The sequence below is a fragment of the Schistocerca nitens genome, chromosome 5 (assembly GCF_023898315.1).
Source record: "Schistocerca nitens isolate TAMUIC-IGC-003100 chromosome 5, iqSchNite1.1, whole genome shotgun sequence".
Lineage (NCBI taxonomy): Eukaryota > Metazoa > Arthropoda > Insecta > Orthoptera > Acrididae > Schistocerca > Schistocerca nitens.
Window position 1 is genome coordinate 656,500,959 of NC_064618.1, and position 14,708 is coordinate 656,515,666.

Here is a 14,708-nt window from a genome sequence, read left to right on the forward strand (position 1 = left end):
AACTATAGCCTTCTTGCATTGCAGTCTTCTTATGGATGACTGCATCACCTGCAGATAGTCTTATGACCTACATTTCCAAGTAATGTCTTACATTTTGCTCTTTTATGTCCTACATTTCATTAAAACTATCTGGTAATCCTACCTTCATTAGATGTTCAAGTCAATGTGACCAGAGCATCAGTGTTTTTTTTACCTCTGTTTTCTTCAGTCCACAAGTAATTTAATTTGGTTTCTTTTTCTTTGTTTTTCAGAAGGTGATAGATAACACAGCAACAGTTCTCTGTACAATATATAATGGCGGTGCCATTGTATAATCCGGTAAGTGCCTGTGACATGTTAACAACCTTCTCATAATGTGTGGCATCTGTAATTTTTTTTTATAATTTCTTGAATTCCTAGTTATGATTAGGAGGAAGTTAATCATTAGACTTTAATGGTATACCATATCTGCCTCAGCAACTGCCATCCATTGTCAGTCCATTAATTCTACAGTAGCCAGTGTCAAAAGTTAAGCTTAACTTATTCTTAATTCCAAAGGAAAGTTTGCAAGTTTATCTAGTTTCATGTTAGCACATCTTCCAGGAAATTCACGAACTAGAGAGAATATACCTCTGCCACTCTGGCAGACAGTATTTGAAAGCAGATGGAGACAGTGTTTATTTTGCTTCTATATTATTAAATAAAAATGGGCTGAGGGGAAGGAAATGAAGAAGAGTCTAACCATCTGGTAGAATTTTGCACAGTGCATAATGTAATAATGGTAATCGATAGATGTATTTTTTTACCCTCAAGTGTTGTTTACAAGGTTTAGTTTAAAAGTTGTAAATATCATGTATAAAAATATTTATGTTATTAATTTTTGGAACAATGGAAAATATAGGATGGAATAATGACAGTATTATGAAAAGAAGCACAACATGCAGCTGAACATAACATGCTCAATTTCAGTGGCTGCTTTACTACACAAGTCATCTGGATCCTGCCTTCCACCTCCAGCTTTTCTGACCTGCACAGATGGGAGTTATCCTTATAACACATTCTATGCATGTGTAATTATCCTGGCCTCAACCTACAGTTACATACTGCCACACTCTCCACCCAACAGTTTCCACCCTGTCTGTCCCATCACCTCCTCCCCATTCTCATCTCACACCCTCTTTGTTTGCCACCCTCTGCCCATGAACCCGCCCATCTTTCCCTGCTCCTTTCCTTTTTTGCTCTGTTTTCCCCAACTTCCTGCCTCACAATCTCCTGATGCTGCACCTGTTGGCATTATAGTCATAGTCCCTGCACATTCCACCAGGCAATGCTCCTCTCTACCCCCCCCCCCCCCTCCCCCCATATATAGCTATCCATTCCCCTTCCCCAGACCCTCCAGATTGCTGCTTCCATTCCACGTGACATTTGAAATCTGGCCCAAGCTGCTGGAGTTGGCAGTTATGGCTGTGTGAGGTGTACTTGCTTGTGTGATTGAATGGTGTGTGTTTCTCTGTTTCTGACATAGCCTGTGGCCGAAAGTTTCTGTGTGTCTTTAATTGTGCCTGTCTGCAGCTTAACATGTCATCTTTACAGTTAGTGGCAGTCTGTCTTTTCCTGCAATTTTAATATTATGAAAAGTATAGACTGCTACTCACCATGTAGTTGAGATGTTGAGTCGCAGACAGGCACAACAAAAAGCCTGATAAACAAGTAAGCTTCCAACCAAAAGGCCTTCTTCTGCAGTACACACACACACACACACACACACACACACACACACACACTCACGGAAACATAACTCTCACACATATGACCATTGTCTCTGGCTGCCGAGGCCAGGTATAATGTTCTTCACTTCAGTGACTGCTCTCAGTGTGTACTATCTGGATCCTTCCCACCAACACCAGCTTTTCTGAACTGTGCTAGTGGAAACTCTCCCTGCTAAACATCTTACTTTTCTGTAACCCCCTTGGCCTCAACCTTTGTTAGTCACTGTCCTACACCCACCTGTTCCCCTCCCTGCTCTCACTCTAGCATTACACAACCTTCTGTTTCACCAATGCACCCACAGTCTCTTCACTTCTCTCTTTTTGCCCTCCCCCCCCCCTCCCCAACCCCACCACCCTTTGTAATCTCCTGCCTGCAACTAGCTGCCTCCCCCTGCGGGTTCGGGGGCGAGAATAGGCCCGCGGTATTCCTGCCTGTCATAAGAGGTGACTAAAAGGAGTCTCAAATGTTTCGGCCCTCATGTGATGGTTTCCTCTTGGGTTTGACCACCATATTTCAAAATTATTCCAAAGAGCGAGCCAATTAGGGAAGGGTGCCTTACTTGGTGCATTGTGTCCATCGTGCATTGAGACCTTTAGCCAGCTTATTCATCGTTGCATTGCAGTCCCGCTCGCTCGCCATCTCTTGGGCGAGGATACATTCCTGGGTGCAATTTCCGCCATGCACTCTGCAGTGTCGCTTTTTGCACTGACGACGACCATGGACCACTTGCCACCTCATATCCAGCACGGTAGCCAGTCCGTTGTGGTGGGGCCACCATGTATCCTGTTGGTTGTAGCCCCCTGACAACACAGGGATCGCTCTACTGATGATGCCTGCGTCGTTAACTCCCCACATATGCCGAGGAGTAGATGCCTATCTCCCAGGTGGCCCTTGCTGTGGCTGGGTGGTGCCCATGGGGAGGGCCCTTGGTTGGCGTAGGTGGCATCAGGGTGGAGACATGCAGTGAAGCATGGCACATCTTCTCTTGCTGGTGGCAAACCACCAGCAGTCTCTAAGCGTTCGAAGTCTCACATTAATGCTAACATGTATGACCCCAAATTGTACCCCTCCCTGGCCACACCATGGGAGGAACAAAAGGCTATGAATGACAGCGAGACGTATTCGCCCTGGTATCTAGTCTGTACGAGAGCTGATGGGGAATCCTTTGTGTCCACGAAGCCTCAGTTCTTTGTAGAGCATTTAGAGGACAAGTTTGGGGAGGTGGAGGGCTTGTTAAAAATGCGGTCCAGGGCAGTCTTGATAAAAACAGCATCCTCTGCCCAGTCACGGGCATTACTCGCTTGTAAGAAGCTGGGGGATGTTTCTGTTACTATCACGCCTCATAAAAGCTTAAATATGGTCCAGGACATTATCTTCCACCGGGATCTTCTTTTACAGTCGGATGACGAGCTGCACGCAAACTTAGAGCGACAAGGTGTCCATTTCGTCCGGCGCATCCACTGGGGTCCGAGGGATAATCAGGTTGCCACCACTACCTTCATCTTGGCCTTCGAGGGTGACACATTACCTGAGAAAGTGAAGTTGATGCTCTACCGCTGTGATGTCATGCCATATATCCCTCCCCGATGCGGTGCTTCAGGTGTTGGAAGTTCGGCCATATGTCTTCCCATTGTGCTTCCAGCTTCATATATCGCGATTGTGGTTGTCCATCCCATCCGGATACTCCATGTGCCCTGCCTCCCACCTGTGTCAACTGCGGAGAGCACCATCCCCCTTGTTCGCTGGACTGTAAGATTCTACAGAAGGAAAGGAAAATAATGGAATACAAGATCCTGGACCGATTGACCTACACTGAGGCTAAACAGAAATTTGAACGGCTTCATCACGTGCGCAAGACATCCTCTTATGCGGCCACTGTCACTCCTGTTACAGCTCCATCTGTTGTACCACACAGTCAGCTCTCAGAGCCAAAGGACCACACCTGCCCTCTTGATGGTGGGGGCACTTCCTTCCCTGTTGCTTGTTGCTCCTGCACCACCTACCTCAGGAGCAGAGGAGCAGCACCCCCACCACCACCACCACCACCACCACAACGATCGGGGACACAAGTCCTCACTTCAAAGCCAGAGAAGTGTAAGTCTTCTTTGGCTTCTCTCGCTAGGAAAGGATCCCTTTGGTCATTCCCTTCCCAGGTTCCTACCAGTGGCAAACCAGACACTCGCCAGGGGCTGAAGAAGCCCCGCATAGCTGGTCGTAGGGCTTCCCAGTCCTCTTTAGCCCTGGAGACTGAATCAAAGAAACCCTCCCAGCAAGGGCAACCAAAGGAACAGTGTGAAAAATCGAAATCGAAGACCCCTAAGACCAAGGAAATTGCGGTGGCACCCACTCCACTGCTACCTACAAGCTCTGCGTCTGAGGGTGGGATGGAGATTCTGGTGTCCGCTGAGGACCTAGATCTCGCTGGTCCCTGAGACTCGATGGATTTCGCTCCTGTCGGTACTCAATCGGTGGCACAGGTTACCCAGCGGCATAATCTGTCTCCTCGGTCCCTTCACGCCTTTCTTGGCCATGGAAAATGTCATCCTCCAGTGGAACTGCAGCGGTTTTTTCCACCATCTTCCTGAGCTCTGACAACTTCTCAGCCTTCACCCTTTCCTCTGCATTGCTCTTCAGGAAACTTGGTTTCTGGTGATGCGAAACCCCGCCCTCCGTGGCTATCGGGGTTATTATAAGATCCGGGCAGCTCATGACAGGGTATCAGGTGGCGTCTGCATCTACGTCCTTCACCCTCTTTACAGCGAGTCTGTCCCTCTACAAACACCTTTAGAGGCTGTCACTGTTCAGGTGTGGACGCCCCAGGCCGTTACTGTCTGCAGTCTCTATCTTCCACTGGATGGTGATGTCCCGCAGCATGTCCTGGCTGCACTGATAGCCCAATTGCCGCCAGCTGTTACTGGGCGACTTCAACACTCATAACTCTCTGTGAGGTGGATAGTGGCAACAGGCCGAGGCAGCATCTTTGAGCAAGTATTGGCACAGCTCGACCTTTCTCTTTTTGTGCCTTGGTGGTCGCCCTCCCCCCAACCCCCACCCCCACCCCCCACCCCCCCCCGTGGCGGCTGCGTGCGCGACCCCACCGCCTCATTCGCCAATGCAAGCAGGAGTGCTGGGAAAGGTATGTCTCCTCCATTGGCCTCTGTACCTCTCCATTGCAGGTTTGGGCCAAGATTAGGCGACACTCTGGCTATCAGACCCCCATCAGTGTACCTGTCCTTTCACTGAATGGAGCAGTCTGTTCTGACTCTGACACAATTGCAAACTGCTTAGCAGAACATTTTGCTCAGAGTTCCACTTCTGCGAATTACCCACTGGCCTTCCACTCCCTGAAACAACAGTTGGAATGTCGGAGCCTTTCCATTCACATGCACCACCCTGAATCGTACAATGCTCCATTCAGTGAGCTTCAAAGTGCCCTAGCCGCTTGCCCTGATATGGCTCCCGGGCCAGATCGCATCCACTGTCAGATGCTGAAACACCTCTCGATGGACTGCCAGCGTCGCCTCCTAGACCGTTTCAACTGTATCTGGCTTACGATTCGGCATCCCCTTCCGCATTGCGGTTGCTGGACCCCATCCTTCACAGTGGGATCCAACTCGCCACTGGAGCTTTCTGGACAAGCCCTGTCAACAGCATACTTGTGGAGGTAGGTGCCCCTCCATTGCAGTTCCGGCGCCAACGATTACTGGCCGCCTGTGCAACACACATTTGTAGCTTGTCCGGGTATCCCAATTATTGTCTCCTGTTCCCTCAGTCGGTCGTCCATCTTCCGGAATGGCTGCCCCGGTCAGGGTGCACAGTTGCGGTTCGCGTCAGAGCTCTTCTCTCTGGGCTTGAGGTTTTCCCTCTTCCACCTCTTTTCCGGGCCCCTCTGTGTATACCCCCGTGGTGTGTGCCCCGCCCTTGCTTTTGGCTCGATTTGGCACAGGGCCCGAAGGACTCAGTCCCTCCTGAGACCCTCTGCCCTCCGCTTTCTTTCCATCCTTACCATGTATCAGGGCTCTGGCGTTGTCTACACTGATGGTTCGATGGTTGCTGGTCGTGTTGGTTATGCTCTCACTCAAGGGGACCATTACGAACAACACTCATTGCCGGCTGGCTGCAGTGTTCTCACTGCCGAGCTGGTCGCCATCTCTCGCACCCTAGTGTATATCCGCTCCTGCTCAGGTGAGTCCTTCGTTATCTGTAGTTATGAGCTATCGACCAGTGTTTCCCTCTCTTTTGTCTGGTGATCCAGGAGTCCCTTCATACTCCTGCCTGTTGTGGCCACTCTATGGACTTTGTGGACCCCGGGTCATGTCGGATACCAGGAAATGAACGTGTTGACGTGCTGGCCAAACAGGCTGTCAGTGCACCAGCCTTGGAGATTGACCTTACCCTCATTATTCCAGATTGCTTACCAGGTCTTTTGTGATCTTGACTATATATTTTTCTTTTACCTCCACTGTGAGCATCTTCTCTGAAAAGACCAAAGAAAAGTAGCGTGCGTAATTTGTTCTTTTGAGTAAAGCACTTCTCACGGTCTTGGCTTTATGTTTGGTGGTTAGGTATTTCATTACATTACTCCATTTAATGAGGAAAGGTGTGGGGCAAAAGCTATCTGTAAGAGTAAATTAATCACTCATTTTCTGTGTTAAATGTTCATTGCATGATCTGTGGAAGATGTTATAATGAAGTATCTGTAGAAGATGTCATGATAAAATAAGATTTTTTCTGTGATTGTGCACCATAGGGCCTGAGAGTAGAGATCAGTAATCACACACTAGATGAGGCTTCCTGTGTGAAGTTCTTAGGCATCACAATGGGTAATAAACTGAGATGGCACTAAAAAGTTCATTTCTGCCTGCTTCACACTTATTGTGTTTGTCTGCCGACAGGATTGATGGTAATCTATGGACACTATCATTCAATACTCATGGATATGGGACAGTGATTTACAGTATAAGTAATATAAATGGAACCACACAGCCATGGTGACTACACCTTCAGAACATGCATTCCTAATGAGTAGGTGTCCACAGCACCGAGTTATTGTAGGATCCTATGATAGATGAGCCAAGGACTGGAAGTACTGGGACCTAAAGGTGACACAAATGTAGCATTGAAACTTGTAGTCTGAATAATAAATACTTTGAAAATATGGTTGTGGTTGCATGGAGTGGGGGATAAGGAGGTAACACCTTTGGGGTCAGTGACAGATGACTTTCGCATAGGGAAAGTCTGATTTGATGCATGCTTGGAGGTAGTACCATGGGTAAGCGAGGGCTACGACATGATCCTAGGAGTAGATTTCTTGCATCAACATCATGCCAAAATTGACCTTGGACAACGAACTGTGGAACTTGGTGGAATGTTATTTCAGCTAGGGGAAACTGTTGTCGATCCTGAGCTGTCGCAAGGGGTGTTCAACATAATGAACAAACCAACTGAGCCGCATACATTAGCATTAAGGCTTAATTCGCATGTGTGTGTGTCTAGTGGCACCGGGAAGTCGCTTTGGGTAAGTGTAGAGTCAAATCTACCTGTGGGTACGGTATGTGTTATTGAACCATTGGACGATAATGAAGTTTTGGGTCCGTTAGGTTGTTTTGTGAAATGTATTATTGTACGCGTACAAGAGGGAAACGATGGGCGAGTAGTCCCCGTGAACTTGGATAATTTTAGTGCTGTAGACGCGAATTTGAGAAAAGGAGTTTTAGTAGCGAATTTGGATGCACCAGATGGCGAAGACTGGTGTTCGAGAGGTAGGCGTAGTGATCAACCACTAACTGCCGATAGAACTGCATTGCATAGCAAAGTTAAGCATTTGAAAGGAGGAGAAAAAGCACATATGGAAGAAATGTTGTAGGAATTTAAGGATTTTTTTTTTCCGCAAGGGCTGTTACCAGCAACTCCATTAGTTCAACATAGGATACCAACAGGGAACGAAGCACGTGTTTACCATAAACGATACAGAATACTGAGGTATTTGCAGCCGATTGTAGAGGATTTCATTGATCAGCAGCTTGCGGATGGTATTATGGAGCATAGTAATAGTTGCTGGGGAGTGGGCATTGCCGTTGTGCCTAAAAAAAATCTATGGATGGAACTAAGAAATACAGGTTCTGTTGTGACTACCAATACCTCAATAATAAGACAGTAATGCATACCCCATTACAAACATATCGGAGACTTTGTATCATTTAGGACAGTGCCAAAACTTTTCTACAATGGATTTTACAAGTGGTTATCATCAAATAGAGGTGGCTCCAGAGGATCGTCCAAAAACTGCTTTCTCTTCTCCTGGAGGCCATTACCAGTACATCAGAATGTCATTCGGTTTGAAAAACACTCTGACAACGTTTCAGAGGTTGCTAGACAGTGTGTTGAGGGGTTTGAAACCACGGCGGTGTCTTGTCTATTTGGATAACATTATAGTGTTTTCAAGTAGTATGGAGGAGCAGCATAGACAGCGGTAAAGGGAAGTCTTTATGAGGTTAAGAGCAGCTCATTTGACATTGAGCCTGGAGGAGTGTCATTTTGCATTGGAGGAAGTGAAATATTTAGGTCATATCATCAGTAAGGACGGAGTGCGAACAGATCTGAGGTTGGTACACGCTGTAAGGGAGCCGAAAACAGTTAAGGAAGTGCAATCATTTGTCAAAATTTGCAATTTCTATCAAAAGTTCGTGAAGGGTTTTGCAAATTTAGCACAGCCATTGAGGTGATTGTTACGGAAGGGTGTAAAATTTGAGTGGACCGAAGAGTGTCAGAAAGCATTTGACAAACTGAAAGAAGTGTTAACATCAAGTCCCGTTCTTGTGTTTCCAGATTTTGAAAAGGAATTTATTCTAGCATGTGATGCATCAAATCAAGCTTTAGGGTGTGTTGTTAGTCAGGAAATTGATGGGAAAGAACATCCTGTAGCCTATGTGTCTAAGCAGTTGAATGCAGCTGAGAAGAATTACTCAAAAACAGAGAGGGAGATGCTTAGCGTAATCTATGGAATCACATATTTTAAATGTTATTTATATAGAAGATTATTTCGGGTAGTGACAGATCATGCTGCATTTGCAGTGGTTGTTGGGGTTGAAGGATCTGTCCACTAGACTCACTAGGTTGGCTATGACGCTTAGTGAATTCAACTACGAGGTGGTGCCCAAGCCTGGGAAGAAGCACAATAATGTGGCTGCACTGAGTAGAAAGGTGGCAAAATTAGAAGTCATAGGATATGATCTAGCAGTATGGCAACAATTACAGGACACTGACAACAATTGTAAATTGTATCGGACAGAGCCACAATTTAATACGTACGACAGTCTTCTGTGCAGGGAAACAAAGTTAGGGCCAAGGGTAGTAGTGCCAGCGAAGCTGAGAGATGAGGTTTCAAAAAAGCACATGATCACGTGTTATGGTGGGAGTAGGGCGACGAATAGGAGAATGGCGGAGAGGTATTGGTGGAGGGATGGGAAAGTAGATGTGGATCAGTATGTCAAGAATTGTATGCCATGTGTGCAGAGAGCAGATTTGAGTCGGAAAAGGATACAGCTATGACAATTGCCAGAAGCGACATGTCCATTGTCTACGTTGGGAACTGATATCTTAGGACCTTTCAGGCGAACACTGTCGGGGGAACAGATTCATTCTGACAATAATAGACCATTTTTCGAGGTTGTGGAGATGGTGGGTATGCCAAATCAACAGGCAGCAATGGTCGCGCAACCGTTAATAAGCAACTGGCTTTTGAAGTTTGGTGTGCTGGAGACAATAATTACTGACCAAGGGACCAACTTCGTGTCAGATTTAATGAAGGAACTGTGTAAATTGTTGAACATAAAGAAGTTGACGACGAGTTCATTGCGTCCACAAGCGAACGGAAGGACAGAACGGGTACACAGAACAATCGGAAAGGTACGGAGTTTATATGTGGATTCTCATCATCGTCAGTGGGACGAGTATTTGAAGCATATTGTATGCGCATACAATGCAAAAATCCATACCAATACTGGTTTGTCTCGGTTTGAGGTAGTGTATGGGCGAAAAATGCCGTCACAGTTTGATTTATGAAGCTACAGAAAGAAAAGACCGGTGAATCTGTACGTCAGTTCGCGAGGACGATTCGGGATGTTTGAAAATGGGTACAGAAGGCAAATACGAAGGCTTTGGAAAGGCAGGAAGGCGCAGTGAAGCGGAAAGGAAGTTTGCCGCAGTAAAGTGTAGGGCAATGGGTAATGTTATCCAGCCCCTATATGCAAAAAGGCAATATGAAGTTCGTCACGAGGTGTCAAGGGCCATACCAAGTAGTTGAAACCACATCCCCTGTTAATGTTAAGCTTCAGCTGCCAACTTCCGGATGTGATTCCAGGCATGTCACAGGAAGGGAAGAGGAAGAAAGAGAGAGTGAAGAGAGGTGTTCAGTGCAGAGAAAACCAGGAAAATAGAGTACAGCATAATGTAACATATGCTTTGCGATCCAGAAAGTAGTAGAGTATTTGCAGTTTTTTGTTTTCTTGTTATGTATCATTGGGTTTGCGTAGATTATATAGACATTGTATTTGCATATGTTGTATGTGTTTTTGAGTATTGTGAGCCTGCTAGGGACAGTAGTCTTTTTGAAGAGGGAGGAAGGGTGATGGTGATCCTTGTCCGCAGGTCACTGAAAAGGAGAGCGTTGAGCAAATTTGTCAGGGTGTATACGACCTGGGACAATTGGGAGATCCAGGAAAAACCCGGGAATTTTTTCATCTGGGAGAAAACCGGGAATTTTTTTGGATTCCGGGAATTTTTCATTGTTTTAGTTTTCAGTTAAATTTTTTTAATTTTGACTGGTAAGAACCGATACTCTAACGAAGGATATTACTGTATCCCGCTATTGCAGAATAATACTTTAACAATAAAACATAAATGAGAGATAAAAACGAAAATAACTTAAATTGCAAAGGAAATGCGCCATATACGACACACAGTGCTCATGCAAGCGTCTGCCAACAGCAAACTGGATGCAATGCTTCATAACAACAAATCGCCTCCAGTGAGCGCGAAGTCACACTGTTTACATTAGATTCGTTTTAGCAGTTATGAGCTGGCTCATGCGCAGTTGATTCGCGTTTGAACAGAAGATTCTCCCGCTTCTTGCTACAGGAATGTGGCTATTGGCTATGCAAGCAGTCGCAGCAAGCAACTAGATGCTACCGTGAAAAGGGGGCACCAAATTCATATTCTGGAAGGAAAAAAAAAAACATGTTTCGCAAAGCGCCTAATATCCAGCGCACGTTTGTCAATCAATTATTTTGAAACGCTTCCCTGTTGGTTTTTGAACACATTTGAAGTTGATTTCTGAATGAATCATAAGTTGATTTTTGAAAGCATGCATACATAGTGCACATCACGTCTCTGTCAACAGAATCCTCGTCATATCTAGAAATAAACTTCCCGCAGACGAAAGGGGTCGGGGCTATACGAGCTGAGCGGCGTAAAGCCGAACGGATAAATGCCAATCGTTGTCTGATTATGTGGTTGATTGGGTTTGCGAATGATAAGCGGTTATAATTACTAGTGAAATCCATAGATTCAGACTAACAGAATGGAAATAAACGACTGACAGGAATAACAGGTGAGAAATATTACGTACTATCTTCTCGGTGTGCCCAAGAAAATGAAATTTTGACAGAAAATTTTTGGCCAGGTCGCTGCACTAGTAAGGACCAGTTGTACAGTGCCCGGCTAGCAGCTGCTTAAGTTCTATGCTGGAAGTAATGCGGAAAACGTGTTGTACGTACACGTAATAACGCCTAACCGGAAAACAATCGAGGGATAACTAAACCTGTGATTCTGGCAGGGTTAGTGAAATTAATCAGCGAACAAATTTTGACAATGGTAGGAATAGCTGCAGAAATGGTGATGACAAGATTGTTTGTTAGAACGAGGAAGGATAAGAAATGGGGACATGACACAAATCATGGGAGAATAAGACGATTCCAAATTTATAAAAAAATTTCGTAATACTTCTTTTCGATCTCATGTTTGAGAAGCTGGTGCGTATGAATGAAATGTGAAACTATTTCCTAACATAAAGCTTTTTGCTTTTAGTACGCCTAATAGGCATTTGATATTGGCACTTCGTGAATTCTATTCTGTCGTGTTATAAAAATGGCCATTTGTGCCAAAACAGTCTCGTTTATTTGGTGTGTCTTACAAAATTGCTCCAATATTAGAAAGGCCTCTTTTGTTTTATCTAGCAGACAGTGACGAAATAGACGTAATCAGATCGAGGAACCACACCAGTCTTGGGTATTATTTGTGTTAACAGCTTTTACAGCATTAGGTAACGACATTTCAATTTTTCATGTAGTGAAACGTTGACGAGCATTGATGAGGTAATAGATTCTTTCGCAGAAAGCAAAGCTGTAGCAAGATTAGAGAGAAAAAAATGCTAGGAGCTAAGGATTGAAGAAATGTGTAGTTTCTTGCTTGTCTCTTTCCTTTATTGGTTTTATGTATCCTATATTTAATTTTATGTCACACAAAACAGCAAGTTATTAGCTAATAGGCAATAAAGAGTGCAATTTTTCTGAGGAGTTCTTGTTCTCCCAATTACAAATAATCCCATCAGCCATTAATTGCGAGATTTTTTTTTTGAGAGAGAGGGGCAGGCTGTCAAACTGGCCGACTGGGAGCAGGAGAGGCACCACAGGACATTTCATCTTCCACTGTCTTGAGTATAGTTTGATGACATCCAGTACAAAATATACATGTTTCAATTCCACAGAGCGAAATACCGTGACTTGAGATAGAACAATGGTTTATGAAGAGGCGTAGTACAGCACTTTGGGACACTTAAGACCAAATAACATGTCTCACATTAGATCGAAGCTGATGCGCAGAGCAGTCTGAGTTATAGTGGATAGCCCTCACGTGACCCATGTTAACATTTAGCGATTTTGATGTTTCCCCTTCGTTTACTCTCACGTCAAATGAAAACAAAACATATATGTGGCCGGAATCTATCGCGTGAATTAAAATACATTCACATAATTACGGAAGGCTAAAATATGTCATTAGTTTCAGATTTTATTTTATTTCTACCTTTCTGACTGTCAAGCATTAATCGCCCTGCAGAACAATGGGGTTATTTTTGTCTGTTCGCTAAAGAAATTTGACATTTATTAACCTTTTCCACAGAGGCAGTCTATGTATTTGAAACGAAATGTTTAAATCCACAGTACTGGCTAGTTTCAACTGCTCGCTGCATTCCAAGTGCACGTTTTCATCTTCTAGCACGTATGGCGTTATGCCATAATAAAGAACCAAACATGATATAATACAGTACTGGTGCTCCAAGAAAATTTACATCCCGAAAACCCCACTGAAAAGCTTAATATCAGGTCGAGGTCTACATGATTGGGAATCTGGACATACGAATGTGCACTTTAAGTTGTTGTTGTTGTGGTCTTCAGTCCTGAGACTGGTTTGATGCAGCTCTCCATGCTACTCTATCCTGTGCAAGCTTCTTCATCTCCCAGTACCTACTGAAACCAACATCCTTCTGAATCTGCTTAGTGTATTCATCTCTTGGTCTCCCTCTACGATTTTTACCCTCCACGCTGCCCTCCAGTGCTAAATTTGTGATCCCTTGATGCCTCAAAACATGTCCTACCAACCGATCCCTTCTTCTAGTCAAGTTGTGCCACAAACTTCTCTTCTCCCCAATCCTATTCAATACCGCCTCATTAGTTACGTGATCTACCCATCTTATCTTCAGCATTCTTCTGTAGCACCACATTTCGAAAGCTTCTATTCTCTTCTTGTCCAAACTAGTTATCGTCCATGTTTCACTTCCATACATGGCTACACTCCATACAAATACTTTCAGAAATGACTTCCTGACACTTAAATCTATACTTGATGTTAACAAATTTCTCTTCTTGAGAAACGCTTTCCTTGCCATTGCCAGTCTACATTTTATATCCTCTCTACTTCGACCATCATTAGTTATTTTACTCCCTAAATAGCAAAACTCCTTTACTACTTTAAGTGTCTCATTTCCTAGTTTAATCCCCTCAGCATCACCCGATTTAATTTGACTACATTCCATTATCCTCGTTTTGTTTTTGTTGATGTTCATCTTATATCCCCCTTTCAAGACACTGTCCATTCCATTCAACTGCTCTTCCAAGTCCTTTGCTGTCTCTGACAGAATTACAATGTCATCGGCGAACCTCAAAGTTTTTATTTCTTCTCCATGGATTTTAATACCTACTCCGTATTTTTCTTTTGTTTCCTTTACTGCTTGCTCAATATACAGATTGAATAACATCGGGGAGAGGCTACAACCCTGTCTCACTCCTTTCCCAACCACTGCTTCCCTTTCATGTCCCTCGACTCTTATAACTGCCATCTGGTTTCTGTACAAATTGTAAATAGCCTTTCGCTCCCTGTATTTTACCCCTGCCACCTTCAGAATTTGAAAGAGAGTATTCCAGTTAACATTGTCAAAAGCTTTCTCTAAGTCTACAAATGCTAGAAAAGTAGGTTTGCCTTTTCTTAATCTTTCTTCTAAGATAAGTCGTAAGGTTAGTATTGCCTCACGTGTTCCAACATTTCTACGGAATCCAAACTGATCTTCCCCGAGGTCCGCTTCTACCAGTTTTTCCATTCGTCTGTAAAGAATTCGTGTTAGTATTTTGCAGCTGTGACTTATTAAACTGATAGTTCGGTAATTTTCACATCTGTCAACACCTGCTTTCTTTGGTATTGGAATTATTATATTCTTCTTGAAGTCTGTGGGTATTTCGCCTGTCTCATACATCTTGCTCACCAGATGGTAGAGTTTTGTCATGACTGGCTCTCCCAAGGCCATCAGTAGTTCTAATGGAATGTTGTCTACTCCTGGGGCCTTGTTTCGACTCGGGTCTTTCAGTGCTCTGTCAAACTCTTCACGCAGTATCTTATCTCCCATTTCA

At 44.5% G+C, this 14,708-nt stretch overlaps 1 protein-coding gene across 6 annotated transcripts in view; it reads left to right on the forward strand.

The window, feature by feature from the left end:
• Nucleotides 1–14,708, forward strand: part of LOC126259423 (galectin-4-like) — a 136,032-nt gene that overhangs the window by 19,202 nt on the left and 102,122 nt on the right. For all 6 annotated transcript variants that reach the window (XM_049956213.1, XM_049956210.1, XM_049956214.1 and 3 more), the window contains exon 2: nucleotides 252–318. In XM_049956213.1, the coding sequence (XP_049812170.1) occupies nucleotides 295–318 (24 nt within the window). In that variant the 5' untranslated portion in view covers nucleotides 252–294. The remainder of the gene's footprint in view (nucleotides 1–251; nucleotides 319–14,708) is intronic.